Raw genomic sequence first — 22,054 nt, forward strand, 5'->3', positions numbered from 1 at the left:
GTTAAAGTCATTAGTCAATATGACTAGGCATTTAATATAGTTTTTCCTATAATTGCTATAGAGGACATGGTAGTTATGGCACTCAACGGCTGAAAGCCTTTCAACAACTTTTGCCCACGGGAAGCTATAATTTCACCTTATGATATCATAAACCACTCAAGGATCTCATGTAGTTACCAGAACCTTGAGCAGAAATTATAACCCTGAGAGCCCTCACTGCCTATTAGTCACTTGGTACATGACACAAAGCAAAATTCAATCTGCATTCTTAGACTTTGGTTTGGCTCTTGGTGTATGACTGCTTGAATTCATACTTGATTTAAAGTAACCAGCATCCTGAAACCCAAACCACCTAAAAATCCATAACTCACCAATGCTAGATTATAAGCAATAATCAGATGTATATGTACATATATGTTACAAAGTTATTATTTGTTATGGTAATTGTTTTCCTCAGACAATGCTTTTTAAATGCTGAGCACAGCTTTGGGAGTTGTGGGGATCCTGACTGCTGTTGCTTAATATCTCTTTTGGAAACTATTTAACAAAAAACCAGAACAATACTGGAAATTTCGATGGATCTGCGGTTAGAAAACCTGGATGTGATGATCAGCTTGAACCTTGAAAAAAAAAATCACTTGACTCTTCTGAGCCTCAGCCTCCTCCACTTTAAATACATTGACAGCCTTACAAGGATGTGGCTAATCAGCTGAGGCCCTAGAGGGAAGGGAGCCATGAAGAGTTTCACAATGGAGTGTGTCATTTTTAATGATAGCTATCATTAGTGGAGCAAAATCATCATTTTACTAAGAGCATGTAAAAATGAAAAGGAACTCATTGGGTTGAGACAGAAAATGGTATTTCTCATATGTCATGCTTTTTTTGTGTAGCGTTCAACCACAGAAAAGAACCAGTGGCAAAGTGCGCTAATGGCAAAATTTGGGAGTGTAGGGATAGTGGCTTCCATTTCTCCAGAGAAGCTGGAAAGAAAGGTTTGTCAACTGATGTACAAGTTGGGAAAAACAGGGTGAGAAAGGGTTAATAACGGTTCAACAATAAAACTGTTGAAGTCAGTTACTATCTCCATAAAGGAGAAGCAAGATTGAAACGGCTTACAACGGGACTATTTTCTGAGTTTCTTTAGAAGATGGGCCAGCTTGTAGGCACAGAAAGAAGACTGCATTGGGTTGGCAGGGCGATGGGGGAGATCTGCATGAACAATGAAAAAGAGAATTGCTTGGCTCTATTGTCCATAATGTCAAGAAGCTGAGCTAATATTGTAGCTGGCAATGTAGGCCTTACATACTGGGGGATTGTTAGAGCTAAGCAGCGCCACATGATCGAAGTCCCGAGAGCAGTGAGCTTGCTATAAAGAGAACCAATTCAAAGGTAGAGCTTAGCCTGAGCTAATGTCATGGATGCAGGAGTAAAGGATAGGAATGAATCCAGCAGCAAGCAGAAGAATGTCAACCATGTGGGAACTGATCAACAACATCATTTCTCCCATTATGCAGTCTAAAGAAAACACCCGGGAATCTTGTTAAAAATGCAGATTCTGGTTCAGCAGGTCTAGTAGGACCAGAGATTCTGCAATACTGCATTTGGACCTGGAGATACAAAAACTGCTGATCCTTTGGAGCACACTTCTGAGAAGAAAGGGCCTATATAAAGCTTCATGAATAAGAACAGAATTTGAGCCTGGTGGTGGAGAAGAAAGGGTAATGGACAGCATTTAAACATGAGGGAGAAGCAGCCTTTACCATGAGACTCACAGAGTGACAGGGAGCTGAGGCTTGCAGGAAGCTGTGCAGGCTGCTTTCTACTTTGGTCTCTTTCAACAAAACTGATGGTTTGTGTCTCCATAAAATTCATCCCAGTGTTCAGCAGCACATAGTCATTCACTCTCAAAGTAAAAGCAGAATCATCTAGCTTAAATTAATGGCCTGAATAGGAAACCAAGAGAACTCTCACCTCTTTCAGGGACCATTTGTCTTATCTCGAAATGGATGCAGTCTAAGTAGAGACCTTCTGAAAGAATAGTTCTTAATATAAAGCAATGGCCACTAGGGGAATTCCTAGAATATGTGGTGGGCAGAGAATTTTAAGGTGCCTTTGCTATCTTTGTGTTCTAGTATTGAGCATCCTTTATATGAGTGGCATTTCAATAACATTCCAACATTTGAGTTAGTTTGTACTGTGTTTGTGGAGTTATGGTGATGGGAGGAGATGGGAAGTAATCCTCCTGGGCCTGGCTTTCTGCCTTCTTCATCCCATGTGCACAAATTCAACTGTCACAGCCTCAGCAGCATTTGCCCTTGAATTTTCTTTGTGGTGTAAGCAGGCAGCTTTCTCAGCTTAAGCCCATGGGTGGGTAATGGACTGGCTGGAATAAATCAAGCTGAGGAGGACAGTCTTGCTGTGTATGTAAATTAAATACTCAGTAGGAATAATTCATAGTCAGATACTGCTGTACACAAATCCTCTACCATTTATTGGTTATATGGCCATACACAAGTTACCTGTTTCATTTTTTTTAAGCTCAGTTTCTTTCACTGTATGGATGCACTGAATTTTTCATGAAAAATATCCATTTAAATCAGATCACATAGTACCTAGAACATAAATACCTAATAAATATTATTATTGACATTTTTAGTCCCTATCTCAAATATTATATATCTGTAGTCTCATTATAAGGCTATGGTCATTATATATGACATTTAGGATAATGACTGGTTATTATAATAGTATATGAACTATAGAAGGTATACATTTGTATTATAGTATTCAATCATGTATTTTTTTCAACATACTCAACATCATTAATACAGTATCTTTGGACCACACATGACAAAATAAAAAAAATCACGACTTGGAATATAATTCAAGGAAGAAACATTGATGGGTTCTATTTTGGCTGCTGACTTGTCTAATTTTTAAATTTAACTTAACACAGCCTAGAGCCATCTGGGCAGAGTGAGCCTCCATTGAACAACTGCTTTGACCAGCTTGGCACGTGGCCATGTCCATGAGAGGTAGTCTTGATGCCACTGTGGGCAGCATCATCCCCAGGCAGTTAGGCCTAGGCTATATTAGAGAGTTGGTTGAGCACTGGTCACTGAGTGGGCCAGTAAGAAGCAACTGCCCTATTATTCCTACCTCCAGGTTCCTGCATTGAGTTCCTATCCTGACTTCATTCAATGATGGGTTATGGCCCAGGAATGTAACCCAAATAAATGCTTTCTTTCTTGAGTTGCTTTTGGTCAAATTGTTGTACTACGCAATAGAAAGCAAATTGGAATAGCTGTTTTGCTAAATTTTCTTTCATTTAACTTTTTTGTTCAAAGGTAGCAGCTTCTGATAAAATGCTGTGGTGAGAGAACTTCTCAATTCTGAAAAATATTAATGGGTTCTGACAAAATATGTTTCAGAACCATGTATGCCTGTGAAACAGGCCTGAACAGTCTTGTATCTAGTTGCAGTTAGAAAAAAGGTGAACCCTAACTGTCCCTATTTCCCAGACTGATCTCATAGTAGAGCTGAACTCAGTTAAGATTGTGGCTTTGCTTCCACAGTACACCAGTGTTGGCCTCATAATGGCTCCTGATCTGTTTAAGGATCAAATATCCAAATGGGTTAAATCGGAAAAAACCCAACATTCAGTTGTTTTTTGTGCAGCTGAAAAAGGTATTTTGGATACATTTAGGAGACTGTCTGTAACGTTTTCATATATTTAAATACTTACTGAGCATGACAATAAGATTCCTCACAGGGCAAATGATCATTGACTTATTTCTCCTGAATTCTAAATATGGATTTAGCTTTCATTAACTTTTTTTTCCTTCCTTTTGAGACAAGGTCTTGCTATGTAGCCCTGGGTAACCTAGAACTTGCTATGAAGGCCAGGCTGGCCTTAAATTCACAGAGTTCTCTTTTTCTTACAGTATTGGGGGAAGCACCCTACCACTGAGCTGTAAGCCAAGTCTCTATAATGTAAGTACTATAGGAACAGAATGAACATATATGCCTGATGATAACAGTTTATAATTATGTAACTTATGTGAACATTTACAGACCTCTTATGACATCATGATTCATATAGAAAGTATTTATGTGCAGACGTAGTGTCTGCTAAGTAGGTTAATAATGTAAACAAAGTTATAAGCTAATTTTCCCCTAATTTAGGAGAAGGATTTTCAAAATGTTGGCACTCTCCCTGTTTGTATTCAAACAGAGGAAATGATCTTAGACATTCATTAAAGCAAGCTCAGCAGGGTGTCTAATTGAAAATACTTTTCTGCATTTAGTATGAATTAATGTATCTATTTGAAAGTAATAAACCTGCAGTTATTAAAAATTCTGTAAAGATGCCACCTGAAAATTATTTTAGGAGTAGGTGAACAAATAAATAGATCACATGCTCATTTGTTCTGGTTTCCATTTATCAACGAGAATTAGCAAGGACATGATGACTTTTCTAGAGTTCCTTGATTGAAAATCTTTGGCGATGGAAGGGAATCACCAAGATTTTCAGCTCCTACTTTTGCCCTGCACAGTTTGCCTGATCTTCACTGGAACACTAAAGATTTCAGAACTAGCTCTCCAACTGGGGACTCAACAGCTCAGGCTGGGACAGCATTATTTGTCTCATGTTCCCTCAGAAGTCCATCTTAAGAATCTTACATCTGGTTCCGGCTATTACAAATAATGCTGCTATGAACATAGTTGAGCATGTGTTCTTGTGATATGATTGAGCATTCCTTGGGTATATGCCCAAGAGTGGTATAGCTGGGTCTGGAGGGAGGTTGATTCCCAGTTTTCTAAGAAAACGCCATATTGATTTCCAAAGTGGCTGTACAAGTTTGCACTCCCACCAACAGTGGAGGAGTGTTCCCCTTGTTCCACATCCTCTCTAACATAAACTGTCTTCAGTGTTTTTGATCTTAGCCAACTGACAGGTGTAAGATGGCATCTCAGAGTCACTTTGATTTTCATTTCCCTGATGATTAAGGATGTTGAGCAATGCCTATGCTGGGACACTTTGCTTAGCCTTGGTGTTGGGAGGAGGGGACTGGACCTGCCTTGGCTGAGTCTACCAGGCTGGGCTGACTCCCCAGGGGAGACCTTGCCTTGGAGGAGGTGGGAATGGGAGGTAGATTTGGGGAGAGGGCTGGGAGTGGGAGGAGGGAGGATAGAGGATATTATATATGCATAGTATTATATTAATTATGGCCTACTTCCTTCAAGTCACTTCTCTGTTTACATATGTATACTAAAATTGAAAACTTTATATACAGCGCTGTTGTAGAACTTTGTAGCCTGAATTTTCATTTACTGTATTTCAAGTAATTATTGTTTTGACTAAAACTATGTGACTTTTAACAACAAATTACTATCCACACCTTTAATTATTTTGTTTTGACAGATTCATATAGTAGAGATCAAAGTTAAAAGGGTTTTAAAACTTTTGGTAGCAAGGGTCAGGTTGATTTATAAACATATCATAAATTTGATGTTTACATAAATAATACTGTAAAACATCAGGCTTCGTGTTTTTACCAAACCCTATCAATAAAAATTCTTGGTTTTAAAGTATAATATAACCTTATTGTTTTAATTAGTACTTCATTGATTAAAAGATTGAACATATTTTATATTCATTGGTTAATTTTACTTTCTAGATTGATGTTAATATTATTTATTTACTTTAATAGTATACAATATATACTTTGATTCACTCACCAAAATACTTGAAGTTATTTAAAGGTCACAGAAAATATAAACATACATTTTAAAAATTGGTGAACTAAGGAAAAGAAACAATATGAAGCCATAAATAATGCTTAGGGTCAAAGCATGATGTCAATGAATCTGCTAATGGTGGGCAAGACATTACCTCTTAACTTCTGTTTAGGACTTAGCTCAAAGGGAGAATGTTGCCTTTCATTGGTTGATATTGGCAATGTGTGTGTGTGTGTGTGTGTGTGTGTGTGTGTGTGTGTGTGTGAGAGAGAGAGAGAGAGAGAGAGAGAGAGAGAGAGAGAGAGAGAGAGAGAGAGACAGACAGACACAGACAGACAGACACAGAGAGACAGAGACAGACAGCGAGAGAATACAAAGTAAAGTAAATATAATTAATATTAGTATTTACCAAAGTCATGAGATACCTGCAAAAAAAAAGCTTCAGACCACATATGGTATCAACCCAAGAGAGAGAAGTGTATTGCAATCAACAAAGCTGAGTTGGAGATTAAAACAAAGTTGGAGATCTGAAGAGCATTTTGACATCAGATATGGAGATGCAGACTTTGGAGTTTGTCCAGCTGTTTTCCAGCCTTGCTTTTGTCTGGTATTTCCTCACTACTCTCCTTTTCCTCCCTTTTGGGATAGTAATGTGTATGGTGTGTTTTGTATGTTGGAAGATTGTGATCTGCTTTCTGACTTTGATTTTACAGAGACTACCATGAGTCTCAGAAGAGACATTGAACTTTTGACTTTGAAACTATTTGAAAAGATTGTAAGAATTAAGAGTTTGGGGGGAAGAAGAAGGAGTGGGGGTCTGTGGTTGGTATGTAAAATGAGTAGAAAATTTCTTAATAATAAAAAAAGGAAAAAAATTAAAAGCCATAGTGTCTTCTACACAGGATAGTTAGGCTGCCCACAGAGCCAAGCCTTTGTGTAGCCTCTCTCTGAACCCATCATGTAAAACCTGGAGCTTGCGGGTTCTAATGGGAAATTATTACAGCCACACCTTTCTAACTTATGTCAGTGATAGAGAGACCCCTACTTCAAATTGCTGAATTTCTCAGAGATAATTGAATAAATGGAAAGAACCTAAAGAAACTGAGCTGATATTTCCTGCGTTTCCAGGCTCCCTGAATCCCACAATGGGTGTTCCTATCCCATGATCCTTAAGGAAAACAAATGAACAATTAAAGCATTTTAAACCCTGATTAGAAATACCTGATGGCTAGTCCAGATGTGTGTATATACACATGCAAATATATGGAAGAAAACTATATACTAGCTATATTATATTAAAATAATAATTATCACATTCAAAATGTCATGATTTAACTAGCTGACTTGAATAAAAGTGGCATTTAGTTATTTTTTCAAACAAACAAACAAAAAAAGAATTGAGAGTTGTGTCCTTGTTGGAGGAAGTGTATCACTGGGGTTAGGTTTTGAGGGTTCAAAAGCCCATGCCAGGCCAAACCTTTCTTTCTCTGCCTGTGGATCAGGATGTAGCTTACAGCTATTGCTCCAGTGCCTGCTTGGTGCTACCTTGCTCCTTGCCATGATGATAATGGACTAAGCCTATGAAACTGTAAGGAAGCCCTCAATTAAATGCTTTCTTTCATAAGAGTTGCCTTGGTCAGGGTGTCTGTTCACAGCAATAGAACAATACTAAGACAGTATGTTAAGACAAATGCTACAAGATGTTTTGTAGCTATTATGCCTGGATTGAAATGTTTCCTCCTGAGGGAAGGAGAGGGCCTCATCGGACTCAGGAAGCTTAGGAAACTTTTGGTACTCATTCATGAGGTCCCTCCCCGAAGGTCTAGACCCCCCAGTACCTGACATATGAGGAGTAGTCAATGAGCATTAGCTTTTCTTTCCTTATTACTATTATTATCACTATTCCTGTTATTTCTATTACATTTAATATCATTATTATTAAAACTATTAGAGATTTCAACATGTAGAAGATCAAGTTCAGGAATCACCTTTAAAGATTAAGATATATGTTAAATTCTTTTCTTAAAATTTTATTTTATAATTTAATTTAATTTTACATATCAGCCACGCATTCCCTTGTTCTCCCCCCTTCCTCCCCCTTCCCCCCCCAGCCCACCCTCCAGTCCCATCTCCTCCATGGCAAAGACTCCCCTGAGGATTGAGTTCAACTTGGTAGATTCAGTCCAGGCAGGTTCAGTCCCCTCCTCCCAGGCTGAGCCAAGCGTTAAAACTATAATTATATAGCATACTAGCCAATGTTAAATTATGATAATTTAATAGGTGATTACTGTATTAATTACTTTTGTATTATTGTGACAAAATACTTGGAAGAAACAGCATGTGGGAAGAGATTTATTTTGGCTCAGGGTTTCAGACAGATTTCAGTCCTTTGTGGCAGGGAAATCATGGCACTGGAGTCTATGGCAGAGGTTCAATCTGTGGTGGCAGGAAGATGAGGTGATGCTATTCACATCATGGAGGAATATAGATGAATCTTAAAAGATCTTGTTAATAAAAACAAACCCAGAGCCAGGTATTGGGGTGAACGCTGAAAGATCAGAGAAACAGAACCAGCCACAGTTAACCTCACTTCACCAGTTCCTCAGCTTATCTCATTTCCTCAAACTGGAAGCTTCTGTGTCCTCATTCGAATGGATCTCAGCTGAACTGCTGCTCAAAAGCCTAACAGCTTAACCGACTGTAGTTCCTGGTTCTCACGTCTTATATACCTTTCTGCTTCCTGCCATCACTTCCTGGGATTAAAGGCGTATGTCACCATGCCTGGCTGTTTTCAGTGTGGCTTTGAACTCACAGAGATCAGATGGATCTCTGCCTCCAGAATGCTAGGATTAAAGGTGTGTGTGCCACCATTTTCTGGCCTCTATGTCTATCTAGAGACTGTTCTGTTCTCTGACCCCAGATAAGTTTATTAGGGTGCACAATACATTGGGGGAACACAATACCACCACAGAGGAAGAGGAGGCAAAGAGTGCTGGCAGGAGCTAGAGATGGGATGACATGCAAAGGTTCATGCTTAATAGATTGCTTCTACAAACCCCACTTCCTATGAGATCCACAAGCTTCAATATAGTGTTATTTCTACATGTTCTGCCTGATCACCCTAAAGTGCTCTTTTCTAACATGCCCACTCAGCTGCTGCTCTGTAGCTGTTTGACCTCTTGCAGTCGCCTCAGACTCTATCCTACAAGGCACTGGCCATGTTGTATTTTCCTACATAGCAATTTAATTCAGTTTAAACCGTTCGATGATTCACAGGCTCCTTTGACAAATGTTTTTCTTTTCCAATAAATCTAATTTGCAAGGGCAGTGTCTATTCTGCTTATTACTAAATTGCCAGCCACACAGCGAGGTGCCTGAAATAGAAGTTGAGACTTGGGATAAATTAAAGAATGAAGAAATGGTGGTGTGGTTTTCTTTGATCCCTCCATCAAGCTCCCTTTACAGTGTCTTCTTTGTATTGGAGTTACGGTGATCCTTCCTTCTTTGTGGCTAGCATTTATGACATGAATTCATATGTTTTAATGGGCAGCAGTTCGGTATTATACGAAGATAAACCAGGAAGGTATTGTTTTATCATTTTGGGAAGTGTTGCTCATTTTCTATTGGGCTGGACCAGTATCCTTCACAACAGCATTTCTGGTTAAATTTTCTCTTGCTCCCACAGAAGGTCTAATTCATAAAAATTTGCCTGGCTGTTCACTGGGATTTTTCTAAAGCAGAACTATCATGCCTGAACAGTGACACTAGCCTCCTGTCTGCTCTACAGAGCTGCCTTTTTCTTTCTTGTTAGAGACTTAGGCTAATGGCAGCATTTTATGTGAGAAGCTGAGAGAAAAATACTAGAAAGTGTTAAAATCAGCAAATAGCTCATTTTGAGTCCTCCCGTGTGCTTTACCAGGGCTTGTTCAGCTCTATGGCAGGGGAGGGGAGCTTTATTTTATTGTTGTACTTCAGTTTTTGTGAAGTAATTTTCTCATCCTGTCATATATCCTAGTATAGAGACAGACGCCAGTGATAGAATTTTCTAAGAAGGTCCATACCCACATCTTTTGCTAAAATTCAAGACACTGATAGTTAGAAATGAAGTTATCCAGTTGTCAATGCTACAGAGAAGGGACTTCAGGTACTTGGTTTTATCTGTTACATTTTCTGCATGACCTATAGTGCCAATTTAGTGTTGGGAGAATATCCACATCTATTCTATGAAGTATATCACTCATAAACCCTGCTTCCATGGCCTCATGTTTCAGGAGCACACCTACTGTGAAGCACAGAACGTGCTTCCAGGAAGGGTGTTAAGAATCTGTGTGAAGCACATCTATCACTTTCATAAGTGCAACATAAATTACTATTGAAAAAACTTTAAGGATCAAATCACTCTCTTGACTTTCTTTGCACAGCAGGACAGCCCCTCTCTCTTGGGGTTACCTATATGTAGGTAAGGTAAGGACCACCACTTCTTGGGAGTTCAGGTGATTTCCAGCATCCATTACCTGCTGCAACAGTCAACCAATTATAAATTGGTCTGTCTCACATGGTCTTTTAATTTTATTTCTGATTCACATGGTTGGTTGAAGCCAATGAAACTTAACACTGAAATGGTGATTAAGTATTCACCCTCTTAATTCTTAACAGTTTTATTAATTGTGTGAATGAACATCTTGCATGCTAAACAATTATATTAAAGAAAAAATGAAGGTGTTTCATTTACTGTAAGTTGTCTATCATCAGCTTTATGGATGCTTTTGCTACTAAGCCTCAATTTCTAGGCAGACCCTGTATAAATACAGGTTACCATAAATCTTATTTTTTAAGTCAATAGGCTTTTAAAATTTTTTTATTGTTCAAGTATATTATCTCCAAGAGATACTTTATATTTCTAAGACTTATATTTAATGAAAGCAAGAGAGATTATATAAAATATATCCCAGGTGCTGGGGAAATGAGTGAGTAAAGCACTTGATGCATAAGCATGAAGACTTGAGTTTGAATCTCTAACACATAAAACTTAGGAAAAGAGGCACATGTCTATGACATTGTGACTGGTGGGAGTGGTAGAGAAATGCAGATCCTGGGGTCTTGTGGCTAGGAGGGCTACCAATTGGTAAGATCCAAGATCAGCCAGAGATCATATTCCATATTTCAAATAATAAGATAGAGAGCAACAGAGGAGGGCACCTGAACCTCTGTCTCCAAACGTGCAAGTAGGGTGAACTCACTCTCATGTTTACATGCATCACACACACACACACACACACACACACACACACACACACACACACATACACACACACACACACACACACAGAGAGAGAGAGAGAGAGAGAGAGAGAGAGAGAGAGAGAGAGAGAGAGAGAGAAAGAGAGAGAGAGAGAGAGAGAGAGGGAGAGAGAAGAGAGAGACTATAGACAAAAAATTTGGGCTAGAAATATAAACTATACAAATTAAGAAAATGCCATTATTATGCTTTAAAGTATTATATAAAATAGAAAAGCAGTTTTAGGAAACAAGGTGTGGAGCTCTTGTATGCTTTTTATCAGCTTTAGTATGCTTAGGTGGCTAATACACTCATTTTCTTAACTGTGGATCAAGGGATATATAGTGAAAGGAGACAGACAGTGAATCAGAGGGGAAGTTCTCAGGGTGTGATGGATGCTCCACATAACGTATCACCTCTAATTCAGATTTGGGGGATTCTCAGCTTATAGCAGAAAAAACAAATGTCAAACTTTAAGAAATCTATGTTTCTGTGTAAACAGAAGAGCAAGTTCTCCTGTATCAGAACTGAAGTGTTACAAAGTGAATTTAAGAATAAGACTGGATGGGAATCTATGTTGTTTCCACTTCCTGGCTACTGTGAACACAGCAGCAATGAACAAGGATGGGCAGGTATCTCTGTAGTAGGATATAGAGCCCTTTAGGTATATTCCTAAGAGTAGTATAATGTGGGAGATCTACTGTGAGACATCTCCACGCTGACTTCTACAGTGGCTGTGCCAGTTCGCACTTATATCAGCACTGGTAAGTGTTCTGCTTCCTCCACACCAGGCCAGCATTTGCTATCTTTTCTTTCTTTCTTTTTTAAATTTAGCCATTCTCACTGGGGTAAGATGAAATCTTAATTATTTTAATCTGTATTTCCCTGAAGGTCTAGGGTACTGAACATCTAAACGATGTTTTTCAGCCATTTGTATTTCATCTTTTGAGAACTCTGTTTAGTTCAATGCCACCTTTTAATATTCCCTTGTTTGTTTTTTTGATGCATTTTTTTAACCTCTTTATAAGTTATAGATACTAACCCTCTGTCTGATATATAGCTGGTCATTTCCCTCCCCATTCTATAATGTGTAGATGTCCATCTACATGTGAATGGATAATTAAAATGTGGGGTAGTTTTTTTAAAAGGTGGAATACGACTCAGCTATTGAGAAAAAAATGAAATGAAAATCACAGGTAAATGGATAGAGCTAGAACAATCACCCTGAGTGAGGCACTCCAGGCCCAGAAAGACAAATGTCACATGTTTTCTTCTCTCATTTTTGGATGTTAGCTTTGAATCTTCAGGTATGTGTTTTTAATTTGAAATATCCATGGAGGTCAGGAAATTTCTAAAGGCTCATTGGGAAGGGACTTTTAAGGGAAAGGAGTTAGTATAAACTATTAAAATGGAATTATGGAACACGAAGGAGACACTGGGGTAGAGAAGGAGCAAGTAGGGTGAAAGAAGGAAACTGGGAGGGACAAATAGCACTAAATACTTTTCAAAAAGTCATATGGAGACCTACTACTATAGAAACTTTTTAAAATCTATCTATCTGTATGTATGTATGTTTGTATGTATGTATGTATGTATGTATGTATGTATGTATGTATCTATCTATCTATCTATCTATCTATCTATCTATCTATCTACCTATCCATGTAAAAAGAGTTGAAAAGTAGTTGTACAATGGGACAAAAATGCCTATACTAGACACCAGAGGCTCACAAATAAAATGTTCAGTGACATAAATGGGTTACTTCTTTTACAGCTGTTGGGCAGTGGGGCCCCGAAGAATCCCCAAACATTTCAAACTACTGACAATGCTCTTCATTACCTTCCATAACTTGATAGTAAGATACCTATTGCTGAAAATACCACATACTTGAGTCACAGAACATGGAGAAATTAAGCTGGTACTGACCTGTAAACTTAATCTTTATAGGCTAGCTTGTATAGTCCTGTAAGTATTATGAACACTACTGGAGGAGAAAAGTAATCATCACTCTTATTCAGATGTGGTCCCTACAAGCTATAAAAGCAACTGACTTGGCAAGACATTTCTACTTGTGCAATAGTGGGACAACTATTGTGGGAGTGTAACCAATCACTTTCTGATTGGCTGGAAATCTTGCTCCATAAGATGAAACCAGTACCTAGTACCACCTGACTACACAGATCCTAGACCCTGGAAGAGAACCTACTACTATAATTCTCCTAATGACCAATCATTATACCCCATAGATTAAAGCACTTATCAGCCCTCATCAAAGAAGCTTCTGTTTGCAGTAGGTGAGATCAACACAGAGATCTATCAATTACTAAACTGCAGAGAATAAGGGACTACAGGATGTCCAGCCCAAAGTGGAATATATCTGCTGCAACAACTCCTCCGATGGCCCAGGGATCATTGCAGAAGTGGGGACAGTAAAAGTGTAAGTGTCAGAGGCAGAGGAAACAATGTCTTCTGGACACAGCAGGGCAGCTGAACATATGAACTCACATCGATTGTAACCGCATGCCCAAGGCCTGTACTAAAGCCCAAGTCAGACCAAACCTCACATGGGGAAGGGTCTTGGGCAACACAAATTGGTTTTGATGGGAGAAAAACAACAGAAAGTTGGGTGGGAATAGAGGAAGGAATGAATCTGGGAAGAATTGGGAGAGGGAAGGTGAATGGGATCAAAATAAACTTTACAAAATTCTCAACTAAAAATAACTTAAAACAAAGAAAATGGAATTTAAAAACATAGGGAAAAATTACATCATAAACTTAGTTTCTTTTTAAAAATTTACTTACTATTAGTGTGTGGCTATGCATGACATGTGAGATGTGCAGCCTGTGGATTCTGCTCTCTAACCTTTATATAGTCTTCTAGGGAGCATTAGCTGCCACCTTTATAGAGGCCCAACTGAAGGCATCTCAACTAGAGGATTGCCTCAATCAGACTGGCCTGTGGACATGCCTGATGCACATTTTCTGGATTGTTGATTGATAGGGGAGGGTCCAGCCCACTGTGTGCAGTGTACCCTTGGGACCGTGGGCCTATGTTGTATAAGAAAGTCGGCCAAGAGCCAAAGAGAAAACCAGTAAGCAAGATTATTCCTCTGTCCCAAACTGCTCTGGTTTGAATTCCTGCCCTGACTTCCCTTTATGATGGACTGTGACCTGGAAGAGGAAGATGAAATAAACTCTTTCCTCTTCATGCAGCCTTTGGTCGTGATGTCGATTGGAGCACCAGAATGCAAACCAGGATATGAGAGTTGCAGAGTTGGAGCTAAGGCCATCAGCTTTATATGCTAAGCTGTCTTATGGCCTATAAGGTTTAGTTTGATCAGAAATACACACACATGAAGACATATTCAGACAGACAGACAGACAGACAGACACGCATGCACGCACGCACGCACGCACGCGCACACGCACATGCACACGCACACATACACAAACACACACCACATTTCCTAGTCCTTCTGGCTTTGTTGTCCTCTGTAATAACCACTTAGAAGCTAAGCATTGTAGATAGATAATATCAACATTAAAACTTTGAAATCAGTCTACAGAAAGGCAGTCAGGGTCCCGTGAGCTTTGACACAGGGCACCTCCTCTTCCTTTTCCTTCCACCTTATCTCTCCAAAAATCTCATCCTCTTTCACATCCAGAATTCTTGTTACTTGTGATTTTCTTCAAACAGCAGTATTCTCCCTGCTACCTTCTTCCTTGGGCATCTCATACACCCTTAGAGCTTTCATATAGCTATGTTATGCTTAGGAATGAACACTGAGTGACCAAGGGGTTTGAAAACCATTCTCACCTTACCTCTCTGTGTATAAATTACATAATTTACATCATGCCATGTGTATGAATAAAATCTGAAAAACTCTGTAATCAACATTATTATACAAAAGTCCAGGTGCCAAGTATGGATATCAAGTACTTGGCCTGACCAATCTGAATGTCTGCCTGTCTAAAGCTCTCCATGAGGTATTTTTAAATAGAAACAGCATGAGTAAATACAAAGTTTTATGAGCTTTGATTGGGTATTCATCCATTGTCTCAGACCAAGCATGTTTATATTAGGTTTGTCTGTGTTATTGAGAACTGAACTGCTGTAACACAAGATTGACTCAGTACAGTTGGGAGACTTTTTTTCTTTTTTTTTTTTTTTTTTTTTTTTTTTTTTTTTTTTTCAACATAGGGTTTCTCCGTGTAACAGCTCTGGCTGTTCTGGAACTCACCATAATCCAAAGTTCTGGGATTAAAGGCATGTGCCACCACCACCTGGCAGGAGACTTTTTTTCTTGTGGACTAGGTTAGTTTTCTAAAAAGTTTACTTTATTTTGGTGGTATTGGGGATTAAATGACTACTTTGTGTGTGTGTGTGTGTGTGTGTGTGTGTGTGTGTGTGTGTGTGTGTAATATGTTTGTACATGTTGTGTATATGTGCACATATGTGCTCATTTGCATGTAGAGACTAGAGGGCAGCATTGATTATTTCTCAGTTACTCTCCATCTTATTTATTTACTTGTTTGTTTTTTTGAGACAGGGTTTCTCTGTGTAGTTTTGGTGCCTGTCCTGAATCTCGCTCTGTAGACCAGGCTGGCCTTGAACTCAGAGATCTGCCAGGCTCTGCCTGCTGAGTGCTGGGATTAAAGGCGTGTGCCACCGCCACTGCCCAGCTCCATCTTATTTTTTGAGACTGGGTCTCTCAGTGGACCTACAGCTCACTTATTCAGTTATACTAGCTAGCAAGCAAGCCCTACAGACACTCATGGCTCCATCTCCCAATTCTGGGTAAAAGACAGCCACGCCTGGCTTTTAAAGTGGGCAGTGGGGATTCAAACTCAGGTCCTCACGCTTGCACAGCAAGCATTTTACTTACTGAACATCTCCTCAGCTCCCTAAGTATTTTTTTCCTTAGAAGTTATTCTGCTCTGTATGGTTTACCTGTCTGATTTTCTTCTTAATCTTCTGACTGGCTACAGCTTCAGGTTTTCAAACACGGCACCCATGACTTTGCTTTGGCCAACCTACTTCTGATGAATGAAACTCTAGTTAGTTTTGGCTCAGCCTTTTACATAGGGTAGTCATCTGGAATCTGCACAACAGGCATAGATTAGATTGTTTTTGTACTAGAGTGGGATGAATAGTTCCCATTTCCAGTTTTTAATTGCAAAGTCACATTGCTAAGATTCTTGCACAAAGCCTACAGTAAGCCTATCAAGACTGAATCTTCAAGAGATCTACAGGACTACTGTGGGAAATGATAAGTGGCAGATGCTAACACTGCTGTAGAGTGTGAATGCTGGTGCATCACCAACGTCTATCTTTGGGGTGATGCATTTGTTTATTCTAAAGAACTTATTTGCATTTGGCTGGATTCCAGCTCATAACATAAAACCCCAACTGTTCATTAAGAAGCAACACAATTCCTTTCCTAGTTAGTGAAGCGATTTTAGCTCAATCCATTCTTGTGGGTTGATTTCACACTTTGGGATATTTGTAGTTGCATATAGGTGAAATTCCTCATGTTCTTTTGGTCGTGGCAGAGACTTTACATTTTCATCACAACTGCTTATGAAAATTCTCTGGTGATGTCACCAGTCCTCTGGGCTACTCCATCGGCTACTGAGAACAGTTGATAGGTCCCCCCCCCTTTTTTTGAGACAAGGTTTCTTTGTGTAGTTTTGGTGACTGTCCTGGATCTTGCTCTGTAAACCAGGCTGGCCTTGAACTTACAGAGATCCACCTGTCTCTGCCTCCGGAGTGCTGGAATTAAAGGTGTGAGCCACAACCGCCTGCAATTCCCAATTTTCTGATGTCTTATGAAATGAATTAAAATTATTCAAAAGAGGTATATGACATATGGATCAATACCTTGAAATGTGAGTGGTGAGGGGCATCAAAAAAGGCATGATGATGGCTGCACCACTTGAAAGATGACTTAATTCATCTTGCTTTGATCATGGTGTGTTCTTAGTGTTTCCCATCTCTACCAGCTGTTTTCTGTACATTTGAGTGCACCCCTACTTAGATCTGCATCTCCATCAGTGCCTCAGTACACCCTTGGGCCTGATTCCAAAGGCTTCCCTGGAATTAGTTAGGCTGGAGTCTCTATTTACTCACCCATTGAAAGGGATTCCATTTTAATCCAGAGAGAACATTGACATGGCTATCCTTGCCTGAGTATTACACATGTATTAGTGTACTAATTGCTTTTCTTACTGCTAGAGCCTAATATCTGACAAAAATAAATTAATGCAAGAAGAGATTATTTAATTTTATGTTGAGGTTATACAGACAATTGCAAAGAAGCCATGATGCCATGAGTGTAAGACAGTGGGTCATATGCCCGCAGTCAGGAAGCAGGGAGATGTGAATGTTAATGTTCACCTGGCCTCTGTTTTCTTATTTTCATTCATTTTTGGCCTGCACACCACCGGATGGTGCTTCCCACATTCTGGGTAGGTACTCCCTCCTCAGTTACACCTCTCTGGAGTCACACACCCTAGGTCATTCCAGGTCCAGTCAAGCTAAAATAATCACTCCATCTTGATTTGTTTCTGTCTTCCCTCCCCACTTTCTTCTACTTGCCTAGTTGGACGTCTGAGGCATCCAAGACAGATACAATATTTTCAAATGCCTGTGGACATTCTAAGGACACTGTAGGGACCCTTCCTTTACCCAAAATGGCTGACTATACAGCTTTCTTAAAAGGACACCCTGCCCTTCGCTAATCTTGCCAGCTCAGTTCAGAATTCCTTCTTCCAATTCTTGTGAGGTTCCTCACAGCTGACCCCAGTGGGCTTATGATAACATGTCAGCTCTTTCCATTTCTTTGGGTATTTTCACAATAAAACAAATGCTTTTTCTATTTAAAATATGGTCTCTCTTATTTATTTCTATTAATTTCCCCCAAAAGTAATCGATCAGTTTGTTAGGATTTCTGTGGGTAAAATGCTATAAACTAACTATTGTGCTGCAAAACTGCTCCCCAACAGCCATTCTGTTAGATGGCTTAACAACCAAGAAAAGCTACACTAACAGATGTTTGCACAAGCAATATTGTCTCTAAAACAAATGTTAATAACACTCCCCATTTTGTTTCATTTAATAAAATAATAACAGATAACAATGATGGTCATAATCCATTTAGTTTAACTAGGTAAACCCTTTTTTACCCGGTCTATGCAGTTGGCAGAGAGAATATTAATGTGTGCCTGCTCCTGTGTATACATGTATGTAGGTGCATTTCTGTGTGTGCCTGTACATCTATGTGTATGTGCGTGTGGATGTAAGTAGTTGATGTTGAAGGTTACTGCTCAGGATGTCAGCCATCTTGTGTTTAGATACAGGTATCTCACTATCCTGGCTCACTGAACTCACTGGCCAACAATCCACATGTCTCCACCTCTGCAGCACTAGGATTGGATGTAGATGCCACCCCCCCCCCAAGCTTTTTATGTGAGCTCTGTGGACAAGATGCAGGTCCTCATCTTGTGCTACACTTTCTTTACTGACTGAACCAACTTAGAGAATATTCTTGAATCAAATGAAGGAGACAGAAATACCACAGAAGTAGACAAAACACATGGAATTATCATGGCAACCAAGGAAAGCTGGAGTAAAGCAAACAATTACCTTAGGGTCATGAATCCCAGAAAGCTCTTCATAGATCTTCTCACCTACCATGACAGCAGCCAAGTTCGCTGTGTATGTAGAAAGGCAAAACATACAGAAAATGGCCCAAAGATTCATCAGAAATCTTCCAGTCCAGCATTTTGGGGGTTTGATGGCTGCTGTTCTGCCAAACAGAAGGGCATAGCAGACATTCAGGGCAGAAGAGAAGGAGAATACTTTGTTTCTATTCCGCCCCTTAGGAGTCATACCGAATGGGCTCTTCCATTCATAGAGAGTGAGAAAGATGGCAGTGATATGCAGAGCTACAAAAATCCCCAGCCACATGGTCCAGTGAAGTGGCCACATGAAGGCTCCAATTGGAGCTGCTGTGTCTCGAGTCCTCACTAAGATGCCCAAACTGGTTGAGAAAAAAGGGCTGGTAAAATCTATCACCTGGCTTCGTGCAGTATTGATGCTGAAGGAGGTGACTGCCATGTTGGCAGTTCCACTCAAGAGATCACCAACCAGCCCAGTCCAATGACCATTTTTCCAAGCTCCATACTTTCCATCCCCTACAATGTAGAGGTCAAAGTCAAAGTTCATGTCTTCTGCTAGCTGTTCCAGCAGATCAATGCAATACCCATAGCAGCACTTCTTGAATTTGATTGGCACTGTATCATTACTGCTATGGAGACTGTTAAACAGGCTGTCCAATATGGAAGAGTCATTAGTCATTGGGTCTAGACAGAGTTGTCCAGCAGGGCATAAGCCTTCATCGTCTACTTCTCTTGTGAAAACAAATGGGTGTTCAATCAAGGTCACCACTCTCAAGTGTAACTTATTTGGGTGCTGGTAGTGGGTTTTGTGCCTCTGGGCCTGCTCTGGCCATATTCCAGAGTCCATGACAATTCGTCCCCCTTGCCAGCTGCCCAGGCGAGTCCACATGGGCTTTCCCACAGGGTCATGCTGCAAGTTCCAGATGAAAAAGTTGTTTTCTGAGCTGATGATGGTAGAACCTTTTACTTTGATGGAGCCACTGAGACCTCTGAAAGTGGTGTTGGCCAAAAACCTGGGAAAGAGGAGCAAAGGTAGAAAGTAAGAAAAAGAGGCAATGCCAAAGTCAAGAACCAGTGCTGATCCTTGCTTTTCTGTCTTAATAAAAAGAAATCCTATTAAAAACACTTCTTTTATTTTTTAAATTGTAATATAAAAATCACCTTGCTCCATATCCCTTTTACCCAACCCCAAGATGCCAAAACACGTAATTCCCAGCTTGCGGGTTTTCCCTATAAAAATTCTCTACCCCTGCGCCCCTGGTCACCACTTCATTTCCTTCCATCTGCCTGACAGTGGCCCAGGTTGAACATGACAATAAAAGGACCCTTATGTGCTTGTATCAGAAGCCGGCTCCTTGGTGGTCTCTGGGGGTTTCAAGAAATGAGTACAACACCATTTATTATTGGAAAACCAATTGGTATGCTCTTCCCTGGGGAGTCCTACTTTTAAAAACAAAGGCTTTGTCTATCTATACTTTCTTCAAGAATAATATAGACTTTCTGGAAATGTTCTATTTCATTGAATTAATGAGATCTCACCTTCAGGTTCTAGTTCTGGCAAGGTGCTTAACAATTGGTTTTACTCCAAATATTTTTATTGATTGCTAAAAGTGGCACTCATTGCTATTATATATTTTTCACAGGTCTCCAACTTATGGAGGTTCTGAATATCTTTAACATTCAGTTCTATTGTTTATAACTTTTGATTGTGATGAAATTTCTGTTCCATGAAATTTTTGGTATAGAGATGAGTTTTAATAAATATGTATATTCTTTTATAATTGCTTAAAATTGCATTTATAACATCAGGGAATAGCCATCTTTTGTACAATGTTTTTCCTTGTAGAGTAGAAAATTAGCATATCTCTCCTCATGGGGCCAATCAGAGATGCATGCTGGATATTACCCACAGAACAAAGAAAAGGATGATAAATAAACTTGCTGTTCCCAGGACAGCCTCAGGCTACCCTCCCTCATCATTAGAAGAAAACAATTGGCCCTAATTCTAGAGAAAGAATCTGCTAGAAGTCAAAGCAAGGAAAATGACTAAATGCCACATGATTTCTAGCCCTGTGGACTTGAGCACTTTTCCTATGCATTTCGACATTGACTAGACAGGAAAATGCTTGGTCACAGCATCTGCTTTTCTCAAACAGGAAGAGGAGATAACAGCGCTAACACATATACTTAATGATGACCTGGTTTCAGAATAAAAGCTCAGGCTTTGGTGTCAGATGGACCTGTATTCGAATCTTCACCCAGTTTCCCAATAGTAGTGACCCTGAGCAGGTTACTTGACTCAGAGATTTAATTTAATCCTTAGTAAAGAATGGGAAAACTGATCTTTGTTACATTACCAGGCTTTCAAACAGTGCATGTAATACACAATACACCTTCCAATGTAGAGATGTTGTGTTATTAGCTGGAGACCAAACCACTGCCTTAGCATAAACCCTTAGCAGTGACTTCAGCATATTTAAAATGAAAAGGAATTAAAATGAAATATGGGGTGTAGCATAGTACGTGTTTTGAGGAGCCCAGTGACACAGGTCTAGCTGCCCAGAGAAACACATTCATGAATTGCCTGCCACATATATTATTCCATAATTTACAAATGCAGAAGAAGTCATGTTACCGCAGAAGGAATATAGAAAAATCAGAAAGTGTGAAATATTCCCTAATTTTCATTAGTGATAAGTGTGAATCACATTTGAAGATGCTACTGTCACTGAAGGCAATGAAACCATTTGTTGTGGTAGATTGCATGTAATGGCAATCACTCATGTTAATGCACCCCAGTGGGATGCTACTACTTAAATAAATTCTATTTTGCAAGAAGTAATGAAGTCTCAGCTATCTTAGACTTTAAAACAGTTTTCTACTTCAGAGAAACAGGGATCCGAATCATATATAGATTAATCAACTGACAAATCCCTTGGTGCCATAAAAGAAGAACAAGTATGATGGTGTTTTTAATTCGATAGCTACCTTTAGATTTCTTAAAACATGCACACACATGGGCTGCTGACCTAACTCAGGGGACGAAAAGTCTGGTGGTTAATAGGTAAGTTTCATTTGGCCAATTTTGTGGTCATAGAAATGTAAAGTGAAAGTTCTAGAAACAACTCTTCATTAGTTTGAGAATATTTGGGGCTTAATGATGATGGAGTTTTAACTGGAAGGACCCAGGAGAGATTTCTTCTGGCTAAATATATATTTGAATATTCCCAGTTGAAAGGCATTAGAAGTCTGTATAAATCTTTCATAGATTTTGTGGTTCCCACATTCTGGTAAAGCTATTCCTCATTATCAGTGTGAACATTTAACATGGCCATGGCTGAAGGACAATGCCC

General features: G+C 39.4%; 1 protein-coding gene across 1 annotated transcript in view; it reads right to left on the reverse strand.

Moving 5' to 3' along the window:
- Grin3a (glutamate ionotropic receptor NMDA type subunit 3A) overlaps positions 1-22,054 on the reverse strand; it is a 188,851-nt gene that overhangs the window by 80,797 nt on the left and 86,000 nt on the right. The window contains exon 3 of the mRNA XM_042271173.2: positions 18,667-19,714. Coding sequence (XP_042127107.1) covers positions 18,667-19,714 — 1,048 coding nt within the window. The remainder of the gene's footprint in view (positions 1-18,666; positions 19,715-22,054) is intronic.

This window comes from Peromyscus maniculatus, chromosome 2 (genome assembly GCF_049852395.1).
Source record: "Peromyscus maniculatus bairdii isolate BWxNUB_F1_BW_parent chromosome 2, HU_Pman_BW_mat_3.1, whole genome shotgun sequence".
Classification (NCBI taxonomy): domain Eukaryota; kingdom Metazoa; phylum Chordata; class Mammalia; order Rodentia; family Cricetidae; genus Peromyscus; species Peromyscus maniculatus.